The following is a 24,418-nucleotide window of genomic DNA, read 5'->3' on the forward strand; positions in this document are numbered from 1 at the left end:
AGACGTTGTTTCACATCTCCGTCCTTCTGTGAACAAGCCTAGGATTTGTTTCAGGATTGCCGAAAGGGCAGAAACAAGTTCTCCCCATGAAGGTATGTATAATTGGAGGAGGACCTGCAGGATTGTACACAGCCGCTTCTTTGGTGCCAAGAAACATCGATGTCACTCTGCATGAGAAGGAGCCCGAGGTAGGAGGATTGTACAGATATTCATTACTTCCTCCATCAAGGATGTCACCATTTTCCAAGCTATTTAAATGCAAGAACTTTTCTTTGAAGCTGAATTCTGAGGTCGATATTGAGAGACTAAGGGGAATGGAGAAGGAGTTCGATGCCTTTGTTATTGCTACTGGGTCACCTGGGTCAAGAAGACTAAGCATCCCTGGGAGAGAGTATTGTATCAACGGTCTTGATATAGCAAGATCATGGGGTGGAGAACAACCGGGATATAGTATAGGAAATAAGGTTCTGATCATTGGTATGGGAGATGTGTCCATGGATATCGTAAGGTTTCTTTTTGGGTGGAGTGGGGCCCAATTCAAGTTTCCAAAGAATACTTTAGAAAGAGTAAAGAAGGTAGAAGACGTAACCATTACATCCAGAAGAGATGCCTACAGTAGTGCATTCACAAACACCGGGCTTAGAAAAGTACTTGAAATCCCAGGACTTGGGTTTTGGTGGTCTGAGGGAAAAGATATGTCTCAAGAGGAGAGATCCCGATCAGAGAATCTCAAGAAAGTATACAACCAAGGGGGAGAAGATGAAACAAAGGATAAACACAAGGGATGGTGGAGTAGAAGACTAGGGTTGCTTGGAGGTATCAAAGAAGGTGTTAGGAAGCTTAGGCTAATGTTCAATTACTGATGTTAAATCCATAAGAAAGGCTTGGGACCCAGTATAAAGTGAAAATGGAGCAGAACGGAATTCCTATAGAAGAATACTTCGATAGTGTTATATCCAGTGTAGGATTCAATGAGATGAAGGTAAAAGACATAGGTCTCACAAAGCCTGTATATTATGTTGGGTGGGCCAAGCACCCAAGAGGCAACGTTGAAAGGGTCAAGGAAGATGCTCAAGATGCAGTAAACAAAATAATTGAAATGAAGAAAATATAGATACCTTGAAAAACTACCATGAAAAGAGAAGTTCCTGTCTCGATCATGTCTTATCTAGTCTGCGGAATGGTTGAATATCTTATGGAACAGAGGAAAGAAGTGGAAGCAGACCTCAAGGCAATAGGCTACGAGGTTGGAGTAAAGCTCCTTGAAATATGCAACTTTGAGAGAGAAGTCCACATACCAACACTCCTTTACAGAATCACCTTTGATTTTCTTTCCTTGGCCAGTGACAGTGACAAGAGGATTGAAAAAGCCAAGGATATTGATAAGACTTACCTCCTTACAGACACCGATGGAATCTTCTCGAAGTTCATGTCTGTTCCAAATGAATGGGATGGTTTTTCTGCAGACTCGATTGTATGCGGAATGATACAAGCAGCCCTGATGGCTTCTGGATACAACTCTGAAGTTGTAGCATATCCAAAGCCTTCGGAGAGTTTTCCAAATAGAATCATTTTCCAGATAAAAATATTGGATCCACAACTTTAAGCAATCTTTAGCATCATACTCTAGAATAAATCTAAACATGCTTTATATTTTATTTACATTCTTACTTGGATTGATCTCAGAAGCCATAAACTTCTTCATCTGACCGATCAGGCCCTTCGAAGACATCTCGACATCACGAAATCCATCCTCCCTTTCATCGTGTGAGCAATCACCAGAAGACTCAGATCTTTCCATCACACCAGAATCATAATGCTTGGCTCCCCTTCGTCTCTTGAAGTCTTCTTTTGACAAGAAATCATAGTCAAGCATCCATCTTCCTCCCTTTCCTCGTGTCCCGGGATCCCGAGGAACCTTCTTAAAGCATTTGTTCAGAGACAAGTTGTGTCTTATAGAGTTCTTCCAGACGGGGTTTGCATATCTGTAGTACTCAAACGAATCTTCAATCCACTTATATATCTCGCTAAGAGTAAGCTTCCCCACCTTGCTCGTCCTTATGGCTCTTGTTATTATTTGAGCATACGAAAGAGAAGGCTTTGATTTTGAAGTATCACGGCATGCATATTCTTTCTCTTCATAAATCCTCATTTTCCCATTCTTTTCTTTCATCTCAAAACAATTATCGTAAAGACGTCGGGGATCAATACATGTGTCCGGACTTGTAGGCCTCATACCACTTGAGATCCATTTTGTATAGAACCTGTGAATCGCTCCATCCCCATCAAATCCAACCCCAGAGAACTCACATAAAACATCTGATGCCATCGGATCTTCTTCTATCGACTTATATAAGCCTCTCATGTCCTGATCTATGCTCTCTTCGGAAGGTTCAATGTCAAAAAGCTCCACAGAAGTCATGTTGCAACTCATAGATTAGGATCAATCTAGTAAATATATAAGCTATTTTGTACTTATTAAAATTGGCATGCAATACTCCATATTTGGAACACCATCTATCTATTTTGATAAATTTTCAAGGTATTCATTAATATCAATCGAGTTGATTAAGCTGAGAACAATTGTTTAATTAAATCCAAATTTAATCAGTAACTTCGCGAGTTACCCTTTCCATGTTAAATATGGAAGTGAAGTCATAAACTCCATAAGACATCAGTTTTTTCCCTAATTATGAACTATGGTTTTCTACACTACTAGTGGGATTAGTGAACTTATAAAGGATAAAAGCCAGTAATGAGATAATTAGAATTGCAGCCAAGGTTATTACCAAAGTTATTAGGAAACGTTTGATCCAGGGACCTCGAGTAAGTGACTTCTTCAACGATGCATCCTTGCTTTCAGACAGCTCTAAACGCCTTGGAGGGGCAAAGGTTCTATCGATTAAGATGATAGCTATAAAACTGAGCAAAATATATGAGATTATAACTATCCCAATAGTCAGGAAACAATCAACTTTGGAATGTTTGCCATTTAGGTATTTTAAGACGGTTGGGGTTATAATGCATCCTGGGGAAAGCATCTTAACGAAGAATGAAGGATGTGAAAAAGTAGAAGACCCCAACCAATTAAAAAAATTAGAAGGGTTTTTGGTAAAAACTTGAGGAGGAAAGTAACTGAAAATAACCATCATTACTTTAAAAAGTCCAAAAACAAATACTACTATCTTACCTAGAGTGGTATGGGGATCAACGATGAATTTGGATATTCCACTAATGATACCACCTGAAATAGACAACAACACTCCACAGATAAATAAATATAAGGAAAAAAACCCCCGCATTTCTTTAACACTATTGGCTAATTCGTCTGGAAGTAGAGAAAGTAGAGGTGATTCCCTTTCTCCTAAGAAATGTTTAAGGATATAAAATCCCCCAAATAAGATTATCACCCTAATAATAGACAAAAATATTTCTACCATAAGTGAAGAAAGCCATAGTGTTGCAGTATTGTATAATCCTCTGTCAACCTCCTCTTTAGTATATTTACGTCCCATATCCAATATTCCATTTTCAATGGAAAGTAACGGAATGATAGGAAATGCACATAGAAGTCCGACCCTAAAATCATTATTATTAAGCAAGCTATTATACAATAATAAAACTGCCAGAAAACCTAGACAGGTTGCTATGGCCTGCAAGAAATTCCATGACCTAAAGCAGTCTATAATAAGCTGTCTTTTAAACAAGGAAAATGCCACTGAGAAGTTGGGAACAAAGTCTAGGCCCGTGTCATCAGAATCCTTAAACTTCCCCTTTTACCTCTTTTTTGTTTTTTGCTTCCATCTCAATTTGCTTGATTTGGTCTTTGTATTGCTCTGCTTCTTTAGTCCCACTTGTAAATAAGCTAAATATAAATTCCGTGTCTGTGCCTGGACCACCTGTATTGTAGATCCCTTTGGAGTTCAAGTACTTCATGAAGTCATTAGAAGGGCCTGCATATATCCTCAACCCCTTGTGCATGAACAGCAGATCATCAAAGGTACTATAAAGCTCAGGCCCTGGCTGATGGACGGTTAAAATCACTATACTGCCATTTCTTCTAGCATAGTCCCTGGCGAACCTTACCACCTTTACTGCCAGTCCAGAGTCAAGCTCACTAGTTGGCTCATCAAGAAGTACAACCTTCAGCTTTCCTTCAAGTAAAAGCATCTTCATAAAAGAAATTGCAATTCCCACCCTCTTTCTTTCTCCTCCAGAAAGCTTCTCCATTCGGTTACTTCGGACATGCCCTAATCCGAGAAGGTTACCCAATACTTCATCCATGGCTTCCTCGATATTTTTCTTACTTTCGTTGGGTAAAGAGAAGACGGTAGAGTAGTAAACAAACTCATCAACAGTCAGCTCGTCAATGGTGTATCCTTTCTGTCTTTCATATGTGGACATCTTTTCCCACGTATCATCACTTCTTTCGTTGTTATCCATTAGTATTTCTCCACTAGTTAGAGATCCAAATGGAATCACTCCTGCAATGGCTTCCATCGTTGTTGTTTTACTACTTCCACTTGTCCCCATGAATGCATATAGCTTTCCAGATTCAAAGTTGGCATCTAAGTCCTTAATAAGACTGGCATACTTTTCACTAGATGATAAGTTCTGGTTAGGAACTTCAAGTACAACTCGCTTGAGATCAAGATTGTGCTCAGGCATTACTGAGGGGATGCCGAAAGTAAGATATAAGCTTTTCCAAAAAATATTCCTTATACGGGAGATTAAAACCAGATTATTTCTGTCGTTCTAACTTAACTCTATCCTTCAACGAAACTTTTGCATAAGCATTACATATTTCCATAGATTAAAATTTCATGGTGCAGAGACCCCATGAATAAGCTCCCTTCGAGGTTCCATGTTACCCTAAAGGTTCTTGAGGGCTCTGAGAATGGAGTCTCCAAAGATACTTATGAGAAGGACTTGAAAAGTATATGTACTCTGGAGTCCCAGGAGCATTTGGCCTATCTCCTGCATCATTTGAAGGAGTTTGATAAGATAGACAAGCAATTTTACATAAATGTATTTAAGGAGGGCATCAGCCCTGTGTGGGAAGACAAGAATAACATGAATGGATGTGATTGGAGCCTTATGCTTAAAAAAGAAGTGTGCCAGAGATACTTTGAAAGGCTTCTCATAAGCTTATGCTCTGGATACTTCAAGACTTTTGAGCCCACGGGGATAGTGGGAATACACAAGGACAACAGATTCAAGCTTAGCATATGGTCAAGGGGGCTTCCGCCAACAACAGATTGTGGAGAAATAATCAGCGAGCTGAAGGCTGCATTGCAGATAGACTTTGTTATCACATTTCACTATAAGAACCATTCGAAGATACTGGCATACCACAAATCCCTTGAGGTGTAGGGAGAATACATTCCTTAGAGGATTGAAGATATGTTTCCATTAGTACAAATAAAGAATATCTTCCAAGCATCTGTTGGATTGGCTCTTTCTAGAAGATAAGATATGCCTCACGAAGGATATTATTTATTGTTATATATCGTCCAGCTCGAAAAAGTTTCCTCTTCTCTTAAAGTTAACACAAGGCTTCGAGTTTTTCTCCTCAGTCTTCCTTGCAATTTCAATGTACTCGTTGTAGGATATAAGTTTTCTTGTGACATAGAAATGCTGCACGAGTGCATTCTGCAATGCTTCTCCCTTCTCTTTATTTATGTGCTTCAGAGTCCCGAGTGCTTCTAATGATTTTTCGTCCAATATCTTACGTATGAGCTCGTCGGACTGATCCATGGGTCCTAGGGAGGACCTTATTAAGACTGACACTATGTCTAGATCTACAGTTTATTATAACTATGATTCTCAAGAGACTTCAGAAATACACGGCAAAAATCAAAAGAGGAAATCTCATCATAACAAGCTGCAAGTGCTTTAGGTGCACCACCTGCTTTCATTCTAATCCAGAGCATTGTCAAGATCTCCTCGAGATGCATCTTCCTTTCTATCATGAACTTAATGCTCTCGATCACTGTAGATGAAATGGAATCTGCCTCATTGAGGTTATCTATTAGATACACCCAGAGATTCTTTCCTATTCCAAGATCAGTTACCTTCACAGACGTCCTGTTCTGGAGAGCTGTCCGAAGTCTGAAAAATGAATTCTGACCTTCTACAGGTACAATTCGGTCCCTGGACTGGTTAATGAAGTTCTTTATGTGAGGATATTCCTGAGGGCAGCAATAGGCCAGATACGAAGAGTACATCCTGACATATGCAGGACTTCTCTTGAGAGCCTGCATAACTTGTGTGATGGGATACATGAACTTTGGGTTGTAGAATCCACACCTCAAAGTCTCTGTTGCAAGAACAATACCTTCCTCAGAATCAAAGTATTTTGAAACAAACTTGTGTCCTAAGATCTCTAAGAAGCAGGATGTGAATCCAGGAACCCGTGATGGCGATAGAACCTCTAATACAGAATAGACCAGGGACCTGTTGGTAGGCGTATCTTCAATCACGTCCAATATCTTCATAATGAACCTTGCATAGAGTTTGAAGAAGAGATAGTTTCTCTTTCTATATGCTTCCAGAAACACAAAAAGACTGTCCTTAATAGACTCGTAGAGCCTGTCTTTGATGAGATTTGGGAGAGGATCTATCTTCAAGTAGCAGTATGCAGTAGGAATCCTATGGTATCTTATAAAGTGATCCCAAGATACCTTGAAAGCCGACCGGATGTCCAGTGATTCAGGATAGTTTGTCCTTTCCATAAACTCCGGAAGGAACATCTCAGGGACTGTTGTGAACCTGCAGTTCCGGACATACTCATCATACTCAGATACCCCCTTTGCTTCTATATGCATCATCAAGTTACTGATTTTTTGGAAAAAGTCAAAGACCTTGGGATTGTCGCTATGCCCTGCAAGCATCTCAAGGGTGCATATAAAGTCATACACAGTGCATATCTGGACCTCCGTTGTTATCAATGACGTCAGAAGTGATATTACAAAATCAAGATTTCCATCTCCAAGTGGAACTTTCGAAAGAGCTTGGTCGTATTCTACAACATTGATAAGATTGTGCTCTATAAACTTACTAACAAGACTGACGCTAAACTTTCGTGGATCATTCGAATAAATAAGCCATCCTAGAACCTCCTTCTGTGTCTTAAATGATATCTTAAATATCTTTTCCATGCATTCAAATAAGAAGTCCTCCTTACTTCCACTCTTGATAAGATGCCCAGTGATGTATCTGCAAAGTCGGATGCATTCCTCATCCTTGTCCTCATTGTTTTCCACACTCTCCAGTATTCTTCTGAATACCTGCTCTTTTCCTTCACTTAGCAGTCCACGCCACTCGTCGGCTACAATGTTCTTTTTCGAGTATGGAATCTTCTTACTTAACTGCCCAAGGTGTGCCTTTATCTCTTGGTACTCTCCACTATCGACAGGCTTAATTACTATCTTTTCAATGTGCCCCGGGTCTTCAAGAAGAGAAAGCTTTATACCGCTTGATTCCCCATTCCGGTATTCTAAATTGTTGTAACATCTGCTGATAGATTCACTGACCTTCGAGGCCCCAGCCCTCTGGATAAGCTCACAGCACACAGTTTGATTTTCTAGAGCCACCTTGAACACTCTTTCAGTTGAAAGGTCTAGTGAGCAAAGCTTCATAAAGTATGACACATTCCCAGAAATACATGCCTTGATGGGCTCTTGCGCAGACACCAGACACAGAAACTTCGTGAGATTCACCACCATGTTCCTGAAAAGAACATATTCCATCCCCTTTTCGACAGGCATCGTTCTGAAAAGCACCATTCCTGTCTGTATTGCAACAGAGCAAGCCTTTTCTACAATAGCTCCACATATCTCCCTTACACTTAAGTCTAATGCAAGTGATATCACATGTCTGACCACAAGATCCCCATCTTCAATTGTATATTCTGCCAAGTATTTCTTAGATTTCAGCCCAAGGCTTTTGAATTGCCTGGGAATAAGCTCAACAGAAAAATGATCGAACAGCCCTTGAATCTCATCCCTTATAGCCTTTGGAGTACAGCTGTAAATCTCAGACAACAACCCCAAAATACTCATCATCCATGGATTATTTGGAACAAATACAATCCCGTACTTTCCTTGTCTCAAAAAGCTCGATATGAATTTCACTCCAAACAAGATTCTTCTGCACTCAACAGACTTCACAACAAACTTCTTGAAATCAAATTGCTCGGATGTCACAATTCTATTTTTGGCAAGCATAACTCCTCCAAGTATGAGCCCCAAGTTCTTGGCAATCTGCTCCTCATTCCTATTTCTGTAATCTAGAAATATCTTAAGAAATTCAAGAGACTTTCGAACAAACTGTAAGTAGAAGTCTTTTCCTAAGCTTTCCACAACCATCACAAATCTTCTACAATCTTCCAGTAAAATATTCCGAATGATGTGCAATATTACTTCTTCCTTTTCTACAAGGTTCTTCGATATCGCCTCAGAAAGCTCATGCCCATTATCCTCGGCCTCTAAATCCAAGGACTCAATCATCTCTCCAATATTTTCACTCTTGCCATCATACTTAAATACCAGCTTTACTATGTCTTCTAGCTCCAGCATAGGATGAGTAGTGGAATCCACCAGGATCAATTCCTTTTTGACAAGAACATTATTGACACTTTCTATTTCCTCAATCTCAGGCAGAATCGATGGGTATGATGGCAAGAATACTTCCAGGCATCGAAACCCAAATGAATATTCTCTATCATTCTCAGGATATTTCAGAGATCCTTTTATATATTCAATAGCCATCCTTCGGTAAGGCTTTGGGAACACCTTTTCTTTTATCAAACCTCCATATAGCAATGCAATAAGGTCAGAATTCGGAAGCTTATACAACGACCCATAGTTCTCAAGTAGTGCAGAAAATATTCGAGATGCTAGTTCTTTGCTTAGTGAATTTCCCCTTAGAAATTCTTTGATCTGATTGATACTACTTTCTATCCCTCTTTGTGAGTTGATGATCTGTGAAATGAAATTACTTGCTTCCTCTTCAATCCTTATGTCTTTGCTTCTCGGGGCTCGAAGTACGTGGGGAATCCTAGACTTAAACTCGTTGTACATTCCAACAGTCTCCGGCTTTAGTATTCTGACATATTGCTCCACAGCCTTTGTGAAAGTCCCCATAATCTCAACATTCAGTGGAAACATCTTTTCTGGCTCCTTACATTTCGAAATCTTTGAATCTAAGTATAACACAAGCAACCTAACAAACTCGTCCTTTCTGGTCGTCAAGTTATTTGATAGCCAGATCCCAAGATTCAGATGATCTCGGATAGAGCTCAACACAATGATATCAAAGCAAAGCTCAGGTGGATCTAACAGCTCAGAAACAAGAGGAAGCATCTTGTGCTCCAGAAACATGTCGAGAACCCGAGATACTGGTATCCCCTCCCTAACCAGAATTAAGGCTTTCTGGAGCATCATCTCTGAGTGGTTCTTAAACAGTACATGCAAAATAAAGCTATTGGGTGCCCCTCTTGCAAAGCCCGTCAAAAGATCCTCAAAAACCCTCGAAAACTTCGGCTGAATAAACCCAAGCCCTGCTGCACACCATTCAGGTGATTTCTTAGCAATTAACTCAACCAATGGAATCGATCCAAGCATCCCAATACATTGGAAAAGCTCCACACAATTGAAGTTACTCTCATACCCCATCACATTCTTGAAACGATAGCTTCTTGAGTCTTCAATACTGACAATCCTGTTGAAGAACACATTCGAATACAGCTGCGTCCTCTTCTCATCACTCTCTATAATCAGCCTCAAAAAATATATTTGTGCCCTTTCATTCTTCCATCTCTTGAAAAATATCTCATATGGAACAGTAATGATCCCGCTAATATGAACCCAGCAGTCAATGATAACATACAAAGACTCCAGAGTCCAAATGCTGAAGTTCACATCAAGAAAACACGAGTAAACATCTCTCCAGTTGATCTCTTCAAGATTACTCTTCATAGACCCAACTATTGCAGAGAGGTTCCACTCCCTGTCCGGAAAGTCAGCCATAAATAAAATAGCTCTTGCTACCTCTTGTGGGGTCAGCTCTCTCTTCTTTCTTATCTTCTGTAGTACATCATCCATGAAGCTTCGGTCTACTTCTTTCGGATCACTCTTCTCGAGTACGTCCTTTATCTCATGATCGTATACTTTCTCCTCCATCCACAAAGTAATCCCTTTATTTTCAAGGTGTAAAATTTGTCTTTTTATTCGTCTCACACCAAATAACATTTCCTGCAGGAGGAAGATTGTTTATCCCTCCTTTGCAAAAACATTCAAAATTAAAGTGACTCATTCAAGCCTAGGCACAAACAAGACATAAAACTTTTGAAATAGTCACGTTTTAATCTCAACGGTACTTCTGGAGAACCAAAGTGTTTCTTCTTCTCCAGCATGATCGTCGGGACCCTCCCTTCGACTTATTGAACCTGACTCCCTTTCCAAGCCCTCTACTTTTCCTAGATGCAGACGTGAGACCTCTGCACTCCCTATGCTTCATTGTGTTCTTGCATATCCAATTGATCTTGCTGTCATTTCTTATGGCTGGATGGTGTCTGTCAACCATTATCACTTCATAGTACTTGTAGGCTGCATCTTGCCCAACCCAATAGGAGTTTAACACCCCAAGATTAGGGCATTTCTTACCTGCTACCATCTCGGCGCTGGCTTGCTTCCTAAGAGATGGCTTGATTTGATTAATCCCTGCATTCACACACTTTCCTCGCGTGTTCCCATTGTGGTAGTTCCTCTTCATATTTCCCTTCTTCACTCGTGCAATATATAGCACATATCCTTGCTTCGCCCTATATCCAAGAGTTCGTGCTCTTTCAAGGAATGTTGGCTTCTCAACACGGAAACATTCTCCTCTCTGCCTGTATTCACACACCCGAATCCTCAGCAGATATCTCATCACGTCAGACTGCTTGCGCCTATGAATCTCCCTAAGATAGTTAATAGCTCCCATCCTGGGGTTGCAAAATTTTCATTATTTCCATTTACATAATACTTTTCTTGCTCACATCGTCCGGCTTTAAAAGACCCTTAATAAATGTGGTGCACCATCTTCAGAAACTCATCACTGTCTTTTACTGCCATCTCTATATCCATACCTTCGCCCCTCCCCCCGCTCCTCATATCTTCCTTGTCCTCTTTCTTCTCTGTCTCCACGTCGTCTTCCTCCATCTTTTCTTCCATTCCATCCTTCCCATCTCTGCCCTTCTGCTGAGCCTCTTCTTCCTCCTTCTCTTTCTGCCCTGTTCCCTCTCCTACTCCTACTTCCATCCCCCTCTCCTTCCCTCTTGATCTCGTTGAACCCTCTTCTTACTCCCCCATACTTCTCATCAGTCCACTCAGCCCCTCCACGTGCAAACTCGCTTTTCCTTCTCTGCATGTTGCAGTATTCTCTCCAGGTTGTTTCGTTGAATCCGTAATTGAAATAGTCAGTAATATCAGCCCCAGGCTTGTTCCACGGCTTGTCTGTAAAGCTTTCTATGTCGTAGTCCAAAATGTTCTGCCCCTCGGCCTCCTCCTTCTGTTCCTCCTTCCCAGGAATTTTATCCACAATCAACTCCAAATCAGAAGATGTGCTTTCATCGTCCCGATCCCCAATAAAGAACTCTTCATCATTCTGCATCTAAAGGGCTTCGAAAACATTCATTTGTGCCACCGGCCTAGCCCATATTCAACTTCCAATTAAACTCTTTATCCATATCTTCTGCACAGCCCCAATGGGCGACCGCTTCTGTAAAGAATGTAGTAATCTCCTTTATCCAAAAGAGGATGACAGCACCCTCTTCCTTGCATGTAAGAGCTGCGAGCACATCCAGGAAGCAAAATCACACCGTCTCTATGCGAAAAACTTCAGGCCAAAACATACATCGATAGAACTGTATGCCAAGGATCTTGCACAGGACCCTACCCTCCCTTCAATAAAGATCGATTGTAAGAACTGTGGATTCAATAAAGGATTGTACTTCCAGTCGAGAGGTGGAGAAGACGACGTTGCATTGAATATTTACTATTTATGTTGCAGATGCCATCATCTATGGACATGATCCATTTCTGCCAAAATAATCCAATCACAATAAATTGTTATGTTCATCTTCTGAGCTGTCGGAACATAAATCTAGCCATTTGCTTCTCAATTCTCCTTGACCTTCTTTCTCAATGTATATGCCATCAAATATGTAAATCTTCTCACCATCTGCTTTTGTATCATTACCATCCAAAGGCCTATCACTAAACGGATTGTATCTTTTAATCTTGCCTTCTCGAGGCCCGAGATCACCAGGCTTCTCTCCATCCCCTTTGTAGCCTTTGCACAGACGGCATTCATTTCCACAGAGATCATTGTTCTGCTCTAATATCGTCATTAGATACGACCTTTCACCATCATTCATCCCTTCAATGGCAGATCTATGCATCACCAACTCCTCTGGTTTAAACCTCATGTACAATGGAGAATCAATCAGGGATTTTAGAAAACACATTTCATTGATGTCAGACGGCTCCCCATATGTATCACACTCCCCTCCACAGTATGTAAACCTTTCTATACACATCAAAAACCTCTTACTTTCAAAATGATACACATAATGGAACTTGTCAACAGTAATATAGCATCCTCTTATATCCTCGATCCCACAGGCTATCTCCTTCCCAAATGCCTCAATAGATTCTTTTGTTAGGATGCTATCAATAAAATGTCTAGAGTCAGACACACATACTTCAAACCCCCCATCCTTCACCTTCTTTCCAATATCTATCACCTGTGCATTAAACGATGCTTGCTGCCTTCTTCTCCAATGGCCATCGTACATCTGCTCATAAATGGTTTTCTCAATCCAGAAATCCCTGAGGAACAAAAGCATACATCCCCAGAATACTTCCCAATTATCTCAAATTGCCCGCAGAGCATAATAAAAAAGACATTTTCATAAAACAATTTATTCAAAAAATGATTGCGGACTCACAGAGTATATATAGTCAGAGATGCGAATCCCCTCAACCTCCTCAGAAGGATGGGTGCACACAACTTTGATAGGATCTTCGTTTGTCTTCATCAAAAGAATTTTTGTCAATGCATGGACAAAGTTCGATTGGATGAACCGCTTCAGTAGACGGGCTCCATAAGTCGAGGAGTGCACCTTCTCAATCACATCATCCCTTACACCGCTGGAAATCTCAAACGATATGTTCTTACCATTGAGCCTCTTCTTCAACTCTGCCATCTGGTATTCAAGAATCTTGTACATGCTTTCTCTATCAAGGTTATTGAAGTATATCACATTGTCAATACGATTAACAAGAGGGGGGCCAAACTTGTTTAGCACCAACCTTTCAATCTCTTTCTTGTCATTCTCATCAAGCTCAGGAGATCTCATCATTATTTCCTGCCCAAGATTCGATGTCATAATCAGCACACAGTTCCTGAAATCCACAACAGTTCCTTTTCCATCGGTGACCCGCCCTTCATCCAGGAGCTGGTATAGCACATTCAAGACAGTTTGGTGTGCCAGGTCCACTTCATCTAATAGAATCACGTTGTAGGGTCTGTTCTTGATGGGTTCCGTAAGTGCGCCACCTTCGTTATATCCTACATATCCTGCAGACGCCCCAATCAGCTTCGTTATGCTCATCTCATTCCCATAATCACTCATATCAAGCACAAGCATATTCTTCTCATCATCAAATAACTCCATTGCAACAGCCTTGGCAAGCTCGGTCTTTCCAACCCCTGTGGGCCCAAGAAGGAGAAAAGCCCCAATCGGCTTATCCTCTCTACTCAGGCCAACCCTAGACTGCAGAATAGAGTCTACAACCGCATCCACAGCATGGGATTGCCCAAATATGCGATTCTTTATCCTCGAAGACATCTCCATCAGCCTTTCGTTTTCCTCGATAGTGAGTCTTGTCACCGGAATCCCTGTCCATCTACTTATGATCTCTGCAATTTTGACAGGAAGGATCACTTCAACACTCTCAAGCCTCTTGAGTTCGCTCTCTATCACAGGAATCACATTGGTCTTGAGATCATATGCAACATATGTGTCTCTCTCCCTCTCAGCTTGTGCAAGTCTCAGCTTCGTGTCCTCAAGCCTCTTCTTTAGCTTTTTTGATTCAATTATATGTCTCTTCTCTTTCAGATATGCTTCCTCCATCGGTTCTATACTTTTCTTCAACTCTTCTATCTTTTCGCACACACTCTCAAGCCTTTTCATTGTTTGTTCATCCTTCTCCCGGGCAAGATCAATCTCCAAGCTTGCCTTCTCAAGTTCCAGTTTCCATACCTTTGACTTTGCATTCAAGATCTTCTGGGGCTCACTCTCGAGTGCTATCACCGCACTGGCACAAGCTGTATCCACTAAATCAATTGCCACATCAGGAAGCCTTCTGTTAGAAATGTACTTCTTCGACGAATTCGCAGCATATACAAGAGCACTATCAGCTATCTTGACTCCGTGATATGCCTCCAACCTTTCCTTAAGCCCTCTAAGCATCGTGATGGAGTCTTCAATCGACGGCTCGCTCACAACAACCTGAACAAATCTTCTTTCAAACGCTGGATCCTTCTCAACATATTTTCTATATTCATCATGCGTTGTTGCTCCAATGCATTTGATGGTCCCAGCCGCCAACCCGGGTTTCAACATATTTGCTGCATCCATTGCTCCATCAGTCTTCCCAGCTCCCAGCACAATATGAATCTCGTCAATAAACAGGATGACTCCGGGCGTCGTCTCGGCTTCTTTAACTAGGCTCTTCAGCCTTTCCTCAAAGTCCCCTCTATGTGATGTCCCTGCAACCATCGACCCAACATCCACATTATAGATCTTTGCATCCTTGAGTGTGGGAATCTCTCCATTTGCTATTAGCTGTGCAATTCCGTTCACTATTGCTGTCTTTCCAACCCCTGGCATCCCTACCAATATTGCATTGCTCTTTGTCTTCTTAGACAGTATCTCAATCACCTGGCGTATCTCCTCATCCCTTCCAATAACAGGGTCAAAGACATTCTGCCTTGCCTGCTCGACCATATTAACAGCAAACCTTGACATCACATCTGTTGCATCGTCGGAGTTTCGAGAATCAAACTTCTTGTTCTTCGACTGCTCCTCAACCCTTTTCCTTATATCCTCGGAATTGCTTATCAATTCTTTAATACTCTTTACGGTAAGAAGCTGCAACACCAACGCATTCACAGAAACATAACTGTCCCCTCCATTCTCTGCAGCCATCAGAACTCTTGCAAGTGATTCCCCGATACGTGGCTCCGTGCAGTTGTACTGCTTTGCAAACCCTCCTATCCTCCTTATAAGCTTGTTCTTGATGTCCTCCTTCTCATCAATGCTTAGCACAGAACACAGTATCGATGTCTGGTCATTCAATATGACCTTCAGGAGATGTTCTGGCTCAACAACATTATTACTGTTTGCAATGGCTTCATCCAAGCATGCCTTCAAAGCATTCTGAGCTCTCTCTGTGTATTTCTTTGTAGTCATGATGATTACAGACTTAACGATCTTTAAATACTTTTACACGTCGGGAGTTTTGAGGTTTTTCACTCACTTTTCTAGAAAAAACCTGGAGGCCAATACATTTCAATCTCCTAGAAATAGAAACAAACAGAACACTTACAGCCATTGGATTTTATTCTTGAAGATCATCTTTTCAAATAGGCAGGCAGCATGAGGCCTACCATGCACCCTACGACCGGTAGCAGGACACGGTTTTGACTGGGGGATCTAACAAGCATGGCCATGAACATTGGGATAAAACTGTATATGAGCAATGATGGCATCGAAAAGACAGAAATCATGGTCATAACAAGCGTCAGAGATGTGTAGATTAAGAACGGTGTTTCGTCCACATACCTCTCATAGTCACCTCTTCGAATCTTATAGCAGGGCATTCTATGGGTGATAAAACTCTGACCCTGAAATCTCGCATGCTTTACCTGGTTGGATTTGGACTGCATTCATATAAGGACATAACTCTCAGGGGACTGGAGGCTGTCAAAAACAGTACCAAGGTGTATCTCGAGAGCTATACATCTATCCATGGAGAGCCCTTGGATGCGTTTGAGGAGCTTATAGGAAGGAAGGTATATCCTGCAGACAGAGAGATGATGGAGCAGACAGATAGAATAGTTGATGAATCATCTGAGGAAAACGTCTCCTTGCTTGTTGTTGGAACACCGCTATTTGCAACAACCCATTCAGACATAATGATAAGGGCAAAGGAGAAAGGAGTGAAGGTTGAGGTGATCCATAATGCTTCGATCATAAATGTTCTAGGATGCTGCGGCCTTTACTCGTATTCCTTTGGAAGAGTGGTTTCCATTCCATATTTTGCAGGCAGATGGAAGCCAACAAGCTTCTATGATAACATAGTAAGGAACTATCAGAATAACCTTCATACCTTATGTCTCCTTGATATAAAGGCCGATGAAAATAGGTTTATGAGTGTCAACGAGGCTATCGACCAGATTCTTGAAGCTGGCAAGATCCTCAATTCTGACCTTGTCAATGAAAACACAAGAATCTTTGCAATCTGTAGGTTTGGATCGCCTACAGAGGAAATGGTATACGGGAGGATCGGAGACCTAAGGACAAGGTCGTTTGGGGATCCTCTTCACTCTTTAATAATGCCGGCAAAGTTAGATAGGGTTGAGGAAGAACTCGTCGATTCCTTACTTAAATAAACCACTATGGATAAAACAAAAGGTACAACGATTTATTAGAAAAATCATTATTATTACTCTGTCTTAACGAGCCACTCTTCCTGTGAACCCTGCTGCTGGAGGCTGAGCGGGGACCATTCCTGGTGCATTTTTACTACCTGGGAACGAATGGGAGAACCCCCTTATTGTATGGTCTGACTGTCCAGGCGGAAGTCTCACTGGTGCATTATTGGCAGGTTGTGATACCCTAACTCCAGGTTTCAATGGATTCTGTTGACTGCTTGGAACTCTAGGCCCCGGAACCACATTAGCCGGTGCCCTTGCCTGTCCAGATGTCCCTGTACTCCCTGAGATTGGCCTTCCATTGGCGGCCGTTTGGGTTGGATTTCCTTTGAACTTCACCTCTCCAAGGACCTGTACCTTCCTAGGGTCGTTTGGTACTGATACAGAGACTTGTGTTGTTCCCGTAGGCGTCTTCTTGGTCTCAATCTGCTCAATAGCCTTTAGGTTGGGAACCGTCATCTGTTCTAGTATCTCCCCACCAACCGTGTTTGGCTGGTGAGTCACCGTCGATATATTGTTGAATATCATCTCCGTAATGGACCCAATGCTAGTGTTGCCATCAGGTAAAATCCCCGCTATCTGGCTATAGAACTGTGTCTCAGTAATGTCCTTACGGGCATTAGGTGGCGTTTGATTATAACTTACCATCTCTTTGATCGCCGATTCTGGAAGCTGTGAAATCATGTTGAGGAATGTCTCTGTAGAAATGTTCATACCCTTAGCATAACTCTCAGCCTTTCTTATAATATTATTTCTGATCTGGGATTCAACAGTGCTAGAAGATGACATATAATCATTGATCAGCTCTTTGTTGTATTCATCAACTATCCCCGCCTTTTCTCCATCAACCTTTCCATTGAACGCATTCTTCTTAGCCAATGCTTTTCCATTTCCTGTCTTTCGGATCTTTGAGAGAATCTCACTTATGAAACTCTCCTCAGAACCCTTCACAGAGTCTGTTACAGCCATGTCCAGTGGAACGTCAGGTGTTTTCTTTTTGATCTCCTCGCTAACAGCTCCAACACTCGATGGCCCAACATTATTAAGGCTTTCAACTGCTTGGTCCATTGTCATGATCTCAGGAACCCCATACGGTGAAGAAACCTCAACAAACTTGCTCCCATCAGGATTCGTATAAATCTCCGTGGAAATCCCCTCTAAATTCTTTGCCTTCTTCTCATCATCAACTCTGGACTTCATCTCGGAAGCCGCAGCCACCTCGCTCTCATGAGCTAGTCTTCCATTTATTGATGGCCTCATGCTCTTCACAAACTCATTCCACGGTGTTTGCAAGAGCTCTCCGTCCTCGATATCCAGCTCAGACGCTTGCCCAATGTTCAAACTCTTTTCACCGTTAGTCATCGTAGATGTAGGAACAGGATCCAGAGGCGAAGGGAGAGGTAGAGTAAATCCACTAGCATCTGCCTCATAATATCCAACACCCTTGTCAAGATTAGGTCTCTCTCCAGTATTGTACTTATGCTCAAGCAATGACGTGTTGAGCTTCTGCTTGTCCATCAGTCCCTTTGCACTTTCAGGATAGAAAATCTTTCCTTTATTGATCTTCAATGCCTTTGCCGCTTCGGAGATGTGCATAAATCCATTCTCCATGTCGATGACGTTCAACCCACTTTCGACTGGTGTCCCAATGACCTTGTTTCTTACTTGATTCCTTCTGTTCTTTTGTCTACTCTGAACAATGATTTCCTCTTCGGTCTTCGGCTCTTCATTACTGAAACCCTTCAAGGGGAGCTTCATCTTTCCTTCAGTGATCCCAACTCTACTGGTAGTGGGCGGAATAATCTCCTTAACATCAAGATTCGATGTGGCAGTCTCTTTCAGTAATGCTTCAATGTTCGATTGATGTGCCATCTCCTCTTCATACTTTTTGCTTAGTTCTTCAAGGTCAGATCCCACAACATTAAGCCCCGCATGTGCAGTTGCCATATGATCGACAGCCTCCTTAACGGAGTCATTCATCCCCATCGGCCCTAGCATCTTCATCACTTCAGCCTTCCTGGCCTCTCTCTGTTGATTCAAAGCTTCTGCCGCTGCACTTTCTGCTTCCTCACGTGCCTTCCCAGCCTGCAATACATCCCCAGTATTCTCAAGTACCTTTGCAAATGCACTCTTCCCTTCGTTCTTAATGATCTGTTGCTCTGCAGCTTTTGCAAGATGCTCTTCAGCCGTCTTTACCGCATTGTTCTCGTTGGCTTCTTTCTGGATTTGTATAGCCTTATTCTGCATCTCCTCGTTTTTACGATTCATATTCTGAATGGCCCTTTCTGTAGAAACCTTCGAAAGGAAATTAAGAGCATTTGTCTTACGCCCGTTGGGCTTAAGCTGTGCTCTTGAATTCTCCAGGTTTTGCTGAGCCTTTGCAAGATCTTCTGCACTAGAGGTTGCCACATCCGTTAGAATCCTTTCTTGGACAACAGGATTACCCAACCCTTCCATACTTGCCAAATCTTTCAATGTTTCTGCCTGGTTAAGCTTCTGTAGTGCTCGTCTTATGGGCTCGGTTATATGTTTTTTGGTAAGATAGCTGCTCAGGTCCTGGGCTCTATTAAGTCTCTTTTCATTGATCTCCTCTTGCTTCTTCTCCAAAACCTTAGGCCTAAGTCCAGAAGGTGTTTGAGCCATTTCCCTTGCATTCATTTCCTCAATCATAGACCTATCTGCTGCGCTTTGTGCTGCCACATGCCCTCCTCCAGCAATTGCTGCAGATCTGACTGCGTGCTGATAGTTGAGGTCAGTCAAGCTCACCGCCCTTCCATATGCAACCTCAGGGGACAATCCTTTGGATAAACCCTCATTATACTTATCAATCATGAATCCTGCCTGGTGTGCCTCAAACTCCGCCCTTTCCGTAGGAGAGCCCTTTTCAGTATATTCTTCATATACCTTTCTCTGAAGCATGGCTTTGTCAGCGTCGGAAACCACATCTTTGGCATTTGTTGCCTTTGCTAGATTGACTTGAGGAATATATCCAGGATTCAGAGGTGGTTGAGATATATCGTAAGCTCTCTTCACCCTTAGTGCTTTCTCAGCATTAGCGTCTCTAACCTCATCTGCAACTCCTTTGGCTACAGGCGCAGAGTGCCCCATCGAAACCAGAGAAGAATATGCATCTACCGGAATTTTGTCATCTATAGGGCTTTCATTCTGAGCCAAGGCATCGATCTCTGCTTGCTCCTTATTAGTCCTTCCAGTGGCTACTCCCCCAGAAACATATGCCTCCTCTGGGCTTGAGTAATCTGGTGGCTCTGCTACATTCTGAGGAATCTCGGGGGTGAGCCCTAAGGGTGACGGTACAGGATCAACCTGATTGACAGGCTCTGCAATAGGGCTTCCTAGCATGGACCCTCCTACATCCTCTGCAACATCCGGGGTTATTGCACCATCATTATAAAGCATATCAAGAGCATCCAGATTTCCATGTGCTGCCATATTTGCTAAATCCTTTTCCTCATGTGTCAGGTTTTCCAGACTGTTCCCATGGGTCCCAACCATGTTCCGAAGTATCCTTGCATGGTTTTCATTATGAGGCTTTATGCTTCCTCCATATCCTTTATGAGCTTTTCGATGCACATGGTGGCTATGATTATGACTATCATCATGGCGGTTATGAACCTTCACCTTAACACGGGCATTCCGAGTAGATCTATTTCCATAGTCCATCCCTTTTCCTGTGCTTCCCTCCTTACTGTGATGGCCGTGAGAACTTGACCTCACTTCACCTCGTACCATCACGTTGTAGAGACAAAGTAGAAACAACAATAGCATATGTTTGTATCATCTTCTCACTAAGCATTTAAATATTTTTCCTAAAACGCTTTCCCTACAATGTTTCGAAAAGTAGAGGTTATATCCAATCGCCTAAGAAATAACTACATTCATTCCCGGAGGCTTCTCCTTATTGGATATGAATGAAACTTTGGCCAGGTTAGCTTCTTATCTAAGGAGAAAGTTGCATCAAGTGTAAACATCCTGACAAACAAATTAAATTTATTCAGCTCTCAACCTTCTTAAGTTTCACTTCTTTGAATTCCCCATTACTGTCAGGAACAAAGCACTTGAACTTGGAACTCCCGTATCCAACACTAAGGCTGAATCCTGAAAAACTCCAGGAAAGGCTATAGCATGGCTCCTCTAGAATAATTTTCTGCGACTTGTACTCCGATCCTTTTCTAGTGTAGATGATCACACTTCCATCCTCAGAACAGGTAGCTATGCAAAGCAGCTTGAAAGAGTTTGTTGGACAAACTGCAACATTCCTCACAAATCCCTTATGGTCTCTAAACCTTGCGACCTCTTCATTCCCTTCCCATACAGCAACAGAGTAGTCCATTCCTCCACTTACAAATCCATTTTCCATGGCACTGACAGACGAAACTCCAAACCGATGGCAGAAAACCTCCGATTCCGTCGCAGAAAAAGAAGAGTCTACAGTTAGGATCCTAACATTTCCATCGGAACACCCACAGAATAAAGTAAATGAGTCCCCATCCCATCTCCCAGCGATGTCGTTTACAGATCCATTGAGGAGTTGCTTCTCATATTTCTTATTGAATCTTCCACCCTCGTATTTCCAAATAATGACCTTACCATTGAAATATGATGATGCAATGAACTCGCCCTGGTTGAGAAAAATGGCCTTTGTCGCTGGCCCAGAGTTTCCATTCAATTCCAATTCTAAAGCCAGGTCATGGGGTGATTCTGCCGTACCCTTGGAAAATATACGAACCATTCCATCGGAGCAGGATGTGAGTATCCTTTTTTGGCTAAAGTCTGTTTCGATGCTATGGATAGCGTCTTTGTGGATGTCCATTGGGGCTTCCATATTTCTGAAAACAAATAGAAGATATTTTGGTAACATGAAACACAAATCAGATAAGGTCAACCAAGCACAAGAACAGGTATAAGTATATCCAAGGACGGGCTTCGGGTCTGGATGTAATGATGTATGGTATGGAAGTGAACCTGGGGATTTTAAAAGAGTAGAAAATTTTTTACCCTACTAATGGTAGATTTTCATATCAGCAAAGTTCATGATCTCATGACAAACCAAAAGAACATCAGGAACATTTCTGTGATAGCACATGTTGACCATGGAAAGAGTACGCTGACGGATTGCCTTGTGATCAAAGCTAAGATAGTATCCAAGGACTCAGGTGGAGGAAGGTACATGGACTCACGTGAGGACGAGCAGCAGAGAGGAATAACCATCAAAAGTTCTGCGATATCTCTTCATTTCCAGGTTGAAAAGGAGGTTCTGGAGGCATACACGAAGGAAGGAGATACTAATGGAACTGAGTTTCTTATCAATCTAATTGACAGCCCTGGACATGTGGACTTCAGTAGTGAAGTCACTGCCGCTCTTCGTGTGACTGATGGGGCTCTTGTTGTTGTGGACTGTGTGGATGGAATCTGTGTACAAACGGAGACTGTACTTGGACAAGCAATGAATGAGAGAATAATCCCAACCCTAGTCCTTAATAAGCTTGATAGAGCGATTCTAGAATTGGAGTATCCTCCTGAGAAGCTTGGAGAAGTCCTCCGAAGAAGGGTGGAGGGGTTCAATGCGAAGCTGAGTACCTTAGGGTATAACTTCAAAGTGGAGTCACTAATGCCTGAGAAGAATGAAATCTCATTCTGTTCTGGATTACAAGGATGGGGGTTTACCCTAAGGCTATTTGCAAGGTTCTATCTCGAGAAGTTTAATATGAGCGGGTTTGAGGGAGAAAGGAAACTTACAAACTTCCTATGGTCTCACAAGGTGTCTTGTACATCTGATGATCCATTTGATCCAAGCATCAAGCACATAGCCAAGTCAAATCCTGCAAGGTCTCCATTTGTTGTCTACGTATTGAATCCTATTTACAAGGTCAAAGAGTTATGTAACAACGGACAAATTGAGGAGATCAAAGAGTATCTAAAGTTCTATAAGGTAGACTTCAAGGGGGTTGCTCTTAGTGGAAGTGGAAAGTCACTCTTCAAGGAAGTCATGAAGGCATGGCTTCCTGCAGCAGATTGCATTCTAGAACAAATAGCATTAAAGCTCCCATCCCCATTACAGAGCCAGAAGCTTCGATACGACTATCTCTATGAAGGTCCCTCCGATGACGATATTGCAAATGCAATCAAGAAATGTGATGCTAGTGACGATGCACCAGTTTCGATGTATGTCTCGAAGATGATTCCTTCGAATGATAACCGGTTCATAGCATTTGGAAGGGTCTTTTCTGGGAAAATATATCCCGGGATGAAGATCAGAGTCCAAGAACCAGGATATTCTCCAACGTCAGAAGAGCTGTCTAATACCTCATTGGTTCATAACAAGTCTGTTCTAAGAACTGTTGTGATGATGGGGAGGGGGTATAAGGATGTGCCTAACTGCCCTGCAGGAAACATCATAGGGATTGTTGGGATTGATGACTGCTTGAAGAAGACAGGCACAATAACCAACAAAGAAGAAGCATACAACATCAGGTCAATGAAGTTTTCTGTTTCACCTGTTGTTAAGGTGGCTGTCTCTGCAAAGAGGCCTGAGGATCTTGGAAAACTGCAAGAAGGCCTTAACAAACTTGCACAATCAGACCCTCTTTGTCTCGTCGAAAGGAATGACAAGGGCCAGAGCACCATAGCATGTGCAGGGTCTCTGCATCTTGAGATCTGCCTTAAGGATCTGCAAGACCAGTACGCTAAAATACCGATCATTGCAGACGATCCCTTGGTGACATACTTTGAAGGAATAACCTCCGCTGTCACCGAGCCTAAGATGACGAAGTCGGCAAACAAACATAATAGGATCTACATGACCGTTGAGCCTCTCGATCAAAATGTAGTCGATAATCTAAAGGATGTCAAGTCCGACCAGATAAAAACAATGATAACTAACTTCCGAGAAAAGCTGGAGATAAGAGACGACTGGGTCAAGAAGATATGGTGTTATGCACCTGAGATCAATCCGCTGAATCTTCTTGTGGATGCAACTAAGGGAATCTCCATTATCAATGAAATCAAGGAACATGTCAACACAGGGTTCAGGGCAGCAGTCAACGATGGGCCCTTGATTGGAGAGGTAATGCGTGGGCTTAAGTTTGAGCTCAGAGATGCTGTTCTGCATGCCGATGCTATTCACAGAGGTATCAACCAATTGCTCCAACCTGTCAAGAACCTTTGCAAAGGGCTTCTTCTTGCTGCAGATCCTATTCTTTATGAGCCCATATACGAAGTTGAGATAACCACTCCTAACGACTATTCTGGAGCAATCACTACAATCCTTCTTTCTAAAAGAGGGACTGCAGAGGACTTCAAGACACTTCCTGGAAACGATACAACAATGATTACAGGGACACTTCCAGTAAAGGAATCCTTTACATTTAATGAAGACCTGAAGTCAGGATCAAGAGGAAAGGCCGGGGCATCCATGAGATTCTCCCATTACAGCACTCTCCCCGGAAGTTTGTCAGATCCAAACTCTTTGATGTTCAAAACAGTTGAAACAGTTAGGAAACTCAAGAAGATGAATCCTGCACCTCCAACGGCAGATGCCTTCTTCGATAAGCTTTAATAAAAAGTTATTGAATTACTTGGAAAGTCCCCATCTTCTTTATTTGTGCTGGTCATCCAGATGAGAAAAACTAAC

The 24,418-nt window shown here is 42.1% G+C and overlaps 16 protein-coding genes across 16 annotated transcripts; 6 read left to right on the top strand and 10 right to left on the bottom strand.

Annotated features, from left to right (window-relative positions):
• Positions 1-86: 86 nt before the first annotated feature.
• EROM_111200 (NADPH adrenodoxin oxidoreductase) lies at positions 87-863 on the top strand (the record flags this gene model as incomplete). Its single annotated transcript, XM_009267323.1, has 1 exon — positions 87-863. The coding sequence occupies one exon, from the start codon at positions 87-89 to the stop codon at positions 861-863; it is 777 nt and encodes a 258-aa protein (XP_009265598.1).
• A 296-nt stretch (positions 864-1,159) lies between these two features.
• On the top strand, positions 1,160-1,606 carry EROM_111210 (transport protein particle complex subunit; the record flags this gene model as incomplete). The annotated part of the gene is made up of 1 exon (XM_009267324.1): positions 1,160-1,606. The coding sequence occupies one exon, from the start codon at positions 1,160-1,162 to the stop codon at positions 1,604-1,606; it is 447 nt and encodes a 148-aa protein (XP_009265599.1).
• A 42-nt stretch (positions 1,607-1,648) lies between these two features.
• Positions 1,649-2,434, bottom strand: EROM_111220 (Forkhead/HNF3 transcription factor; the record flags this gene model as incomplete). The annotated part of the gene is made up of 1 exon (XM_009267325.1): positions 1,649-2,434. The coding sequence occupies one exon, from the start codon at positions 2,432-2,434 to the stop codon at positions 1,649-1,651; it is 786 nt and encodes a 261-aa protein (XP_009265600.1).
• A 1,328-nt stretch (positions 2,435-3,762) lies between these two features.
• On the bottom strand, positions 3,763-4,668 carry EROM_111230 (White ABC transporter-like protein; the record flags this gene model as incomplete). Its single annotated transcript, XM_009267326.1, has 1 exon — positions 3,763-4,668. The coding sequence occupies one exon, from the start codon at positions 4,666-4,668 to the stop codon at positions 3,763-3,765; it is 906 nt and encodes a 301-aa protein (XP_009265601.1).
• A 171-nt stretch (positions 4,669-4,839) lies between these two features.
• Positions 4,840-5,373, top strand: EROM_111240 (eukaryotic translation initiation factor 4E; the record flags this gene model as incomplete). Its single annotated transcript, XM_009267327.1, has 1 exon — positions 4,840-5,373. One exon carries the CDS (start codon positions 4,840-4,842, stop codon positions 5,371-5,373), a length of 534 nt encoding a protein of 177 aa, XP_009265602.1.
• Positions 5,374-5,502: 129 nt separating this feature from the next.
• On the bottom strand, positions 5,503-5,757 carry EROM_111250 (Pdcd5 programmed cell death 5-like protein; the record flags this gene model as incomplete). The annotated part of the gene is made up of 1 exon (XM_009267328.1): positions 5,503-5,757. One exon carries the CDS (start codon positions 5,755-5,757, stop codon positions 5,503-5,505), a length of 255 nt encoding a protein of 84 aa, XP_009265603.1.
• A 44-nt stretch (positions 5,758-5,801) lies between these two features.
• On the bottom strand, positions 5,802-10,184 carry EROM_111260 (cell division control negative transcription regulator; the record flags this gene model as incomplete). Its single annotated transcript, XM_009267329.1, has 1 exon — positions 5,802-10,184. The coding sequence occupies one exon, from the start codon at positions 10,182-10,184 to the stop codon at positions 5,802-5,804; it is 4,383 nt and encodes a 1,460-aa protein (XP_009265604.1).
• Positions 10,185-10,371: 187 nt separating this feature from the next.
• On the bottom strand, positions 10,372-10,986 carry EROM_111270 (60S ribosomal protein L15; the record flags this gene model as incomplete). The annotated part of the gene is made up of 1 exon (XM_009267330.1): positions 10,372-10,986. The coding sequence occupies one exon, from the start codon at positions 10,984-10,986 to the stop codon at positions 10,372-10,374; it is 615 nt and encodes a 204-aa protein (XP_009265605.1).
• A 111-nt stretch (positions 10,987-11,097) lies between these two features.
• Positions 11,098-11,655, bottom strand: EROM_111280 (polyadenylation factor I complex subunit Fip1; the record flags this gene model as incomplete). The annotated part of the gene is made up of 1 exon (XM_009267331.1): positions 11,098-11,655. One exon carries the CDS (start codon positions 11,653-11,655, stop codon positions 11,098-11,100), a length of 558 nt encoding a protein of 185 aa, XP_009265606.1.
• Positions 11,656-11,749: 94 nt separating this feature from the next.
• EROM_111290 (DNA-directed RNA polymerase subunit M) lies at positions 11,750-12,076 on the top strand (the record flags this gene model as incomplete). Its single annotated transcript, XM_009267332.1, has 1 exon — positions 11,750-12,076. One exon carries the CDS (start codon positions 11,750-11,752, stop codon positions 12,074-12,076), a length of 327 nt encoding a protein of 108 aa, XP_009265607.1.
• Positions 12,077-12,100: 24 nt separating this feature from the next.
• Positions 12,101-12,892, bottom strand: EROM_111300 (hypothetical protein; the record flags this gene model as incomplete). The annotated part of the gene is made up of 1 exon (XM_009267333.1): positions 12,101-12,892. The coding sequence occupies one exon, from the start codon at positions 12,890-12,892 to the stop codon at positions 12,101-12,103; it is 792 nt and encodes a 263-aa protein (XP_009265608.1).
• A 75-nt stretch (positions 12,893-12,967) lies between these two features.
• Positions 12,968-15,523, bottom strand: EROM_111310 (ATP-dependent chaperone ClpB; the record flags this gene model as incomplete). Its single annotated transcript, XM_009267334.1, has 1 exon — positions 12,968-15,523. One exon carries the CDS (start codon positions 15,521-15,523, stop codon positions 12,968-12,970), a length of 2,556 nt encoding a protein of 851 aa, XP_009265609.1.
• Positions 15,524-15,969: 446 nt separating this feature from the next.
• Positions 15,970-16,725, top strand: EROM_111320 (diphthine synthase; the record flags this gene model as incomplete). The annotated part of the gene is made up of 1 exon (XM_009267335.1): positions 15,970-16,725. The coding sequence occupies one exon, from the start codon at positions 15,970-15,972 to the stop codon at positions 16,723-16,725; it is 756 nt and encodes a 251-aa protein (XP_009265610.1).
• Positions 16,726-16,788: 63 nt separating this feature from the next.
• Positions 16,789-20,553, bottom strand: EROM_111330 (polar tube protein 3; the record flags this gene model as incomplete). Its single annotated transcript, XM_009267336.1, has 1 exon — positions 16,789-20,553. The coding sequence occupies one exon, from the start codon at positions 20,551-20,553 to the stop codon at positions 16,789-16,791; it is 3,765 nt and encodes a 1,254-aa protein (XP_009265611.1).
• A 226-nt stretch (positions 20,554-20,779) lies between these two features.
• EROM_111340 (protein transport Sec13-like protein) lies at positions 20,780-21,646 on the bottom strand (the record flags this gene model as incomplete). The annotated part of the gene is made up of 1 exon (XM_009267337.1): positions 20,780-21,646. One exon carries the CDS (start codon positions 21,644-21,646, stop codon positions 20,780-20,782), a length of 867 nt encoding a protein of 288 aa, XP_009265612.1.
• A 144-nt stretch (positions 21,647-21,790) lies between these two features.
• Positions 21,791-24,343, top strand: EROM_111350 (translation elongation factor 2; the record flags this gene model as incomplete). The annotated part of the gene is made up of 1 exon (XM_009267338.1): positions 21,791-24,343. One exon carries the CDS (start codon positions 21,791-21,793, stop codon positions 24,341-24,343), a length of 2,553 nt encoding a protein of 850 aa, XP_009265613.1.
• Between the last annotated feature and the right edge of the window lie 75 nt (positions 24,344-24,418).

Source organism: Encephalitozoon romaleae, chromosome XI, assembly GCF_000280035.1.
Source record: "Encephalitozoon romaleae SJ-2008 chromosome XI, complete sequence".
NCBI lineage: Eukaryota > Fungi > Microsporidia > Unikaryonidae > Encephalitozoon > Encephalitozoon romaleae.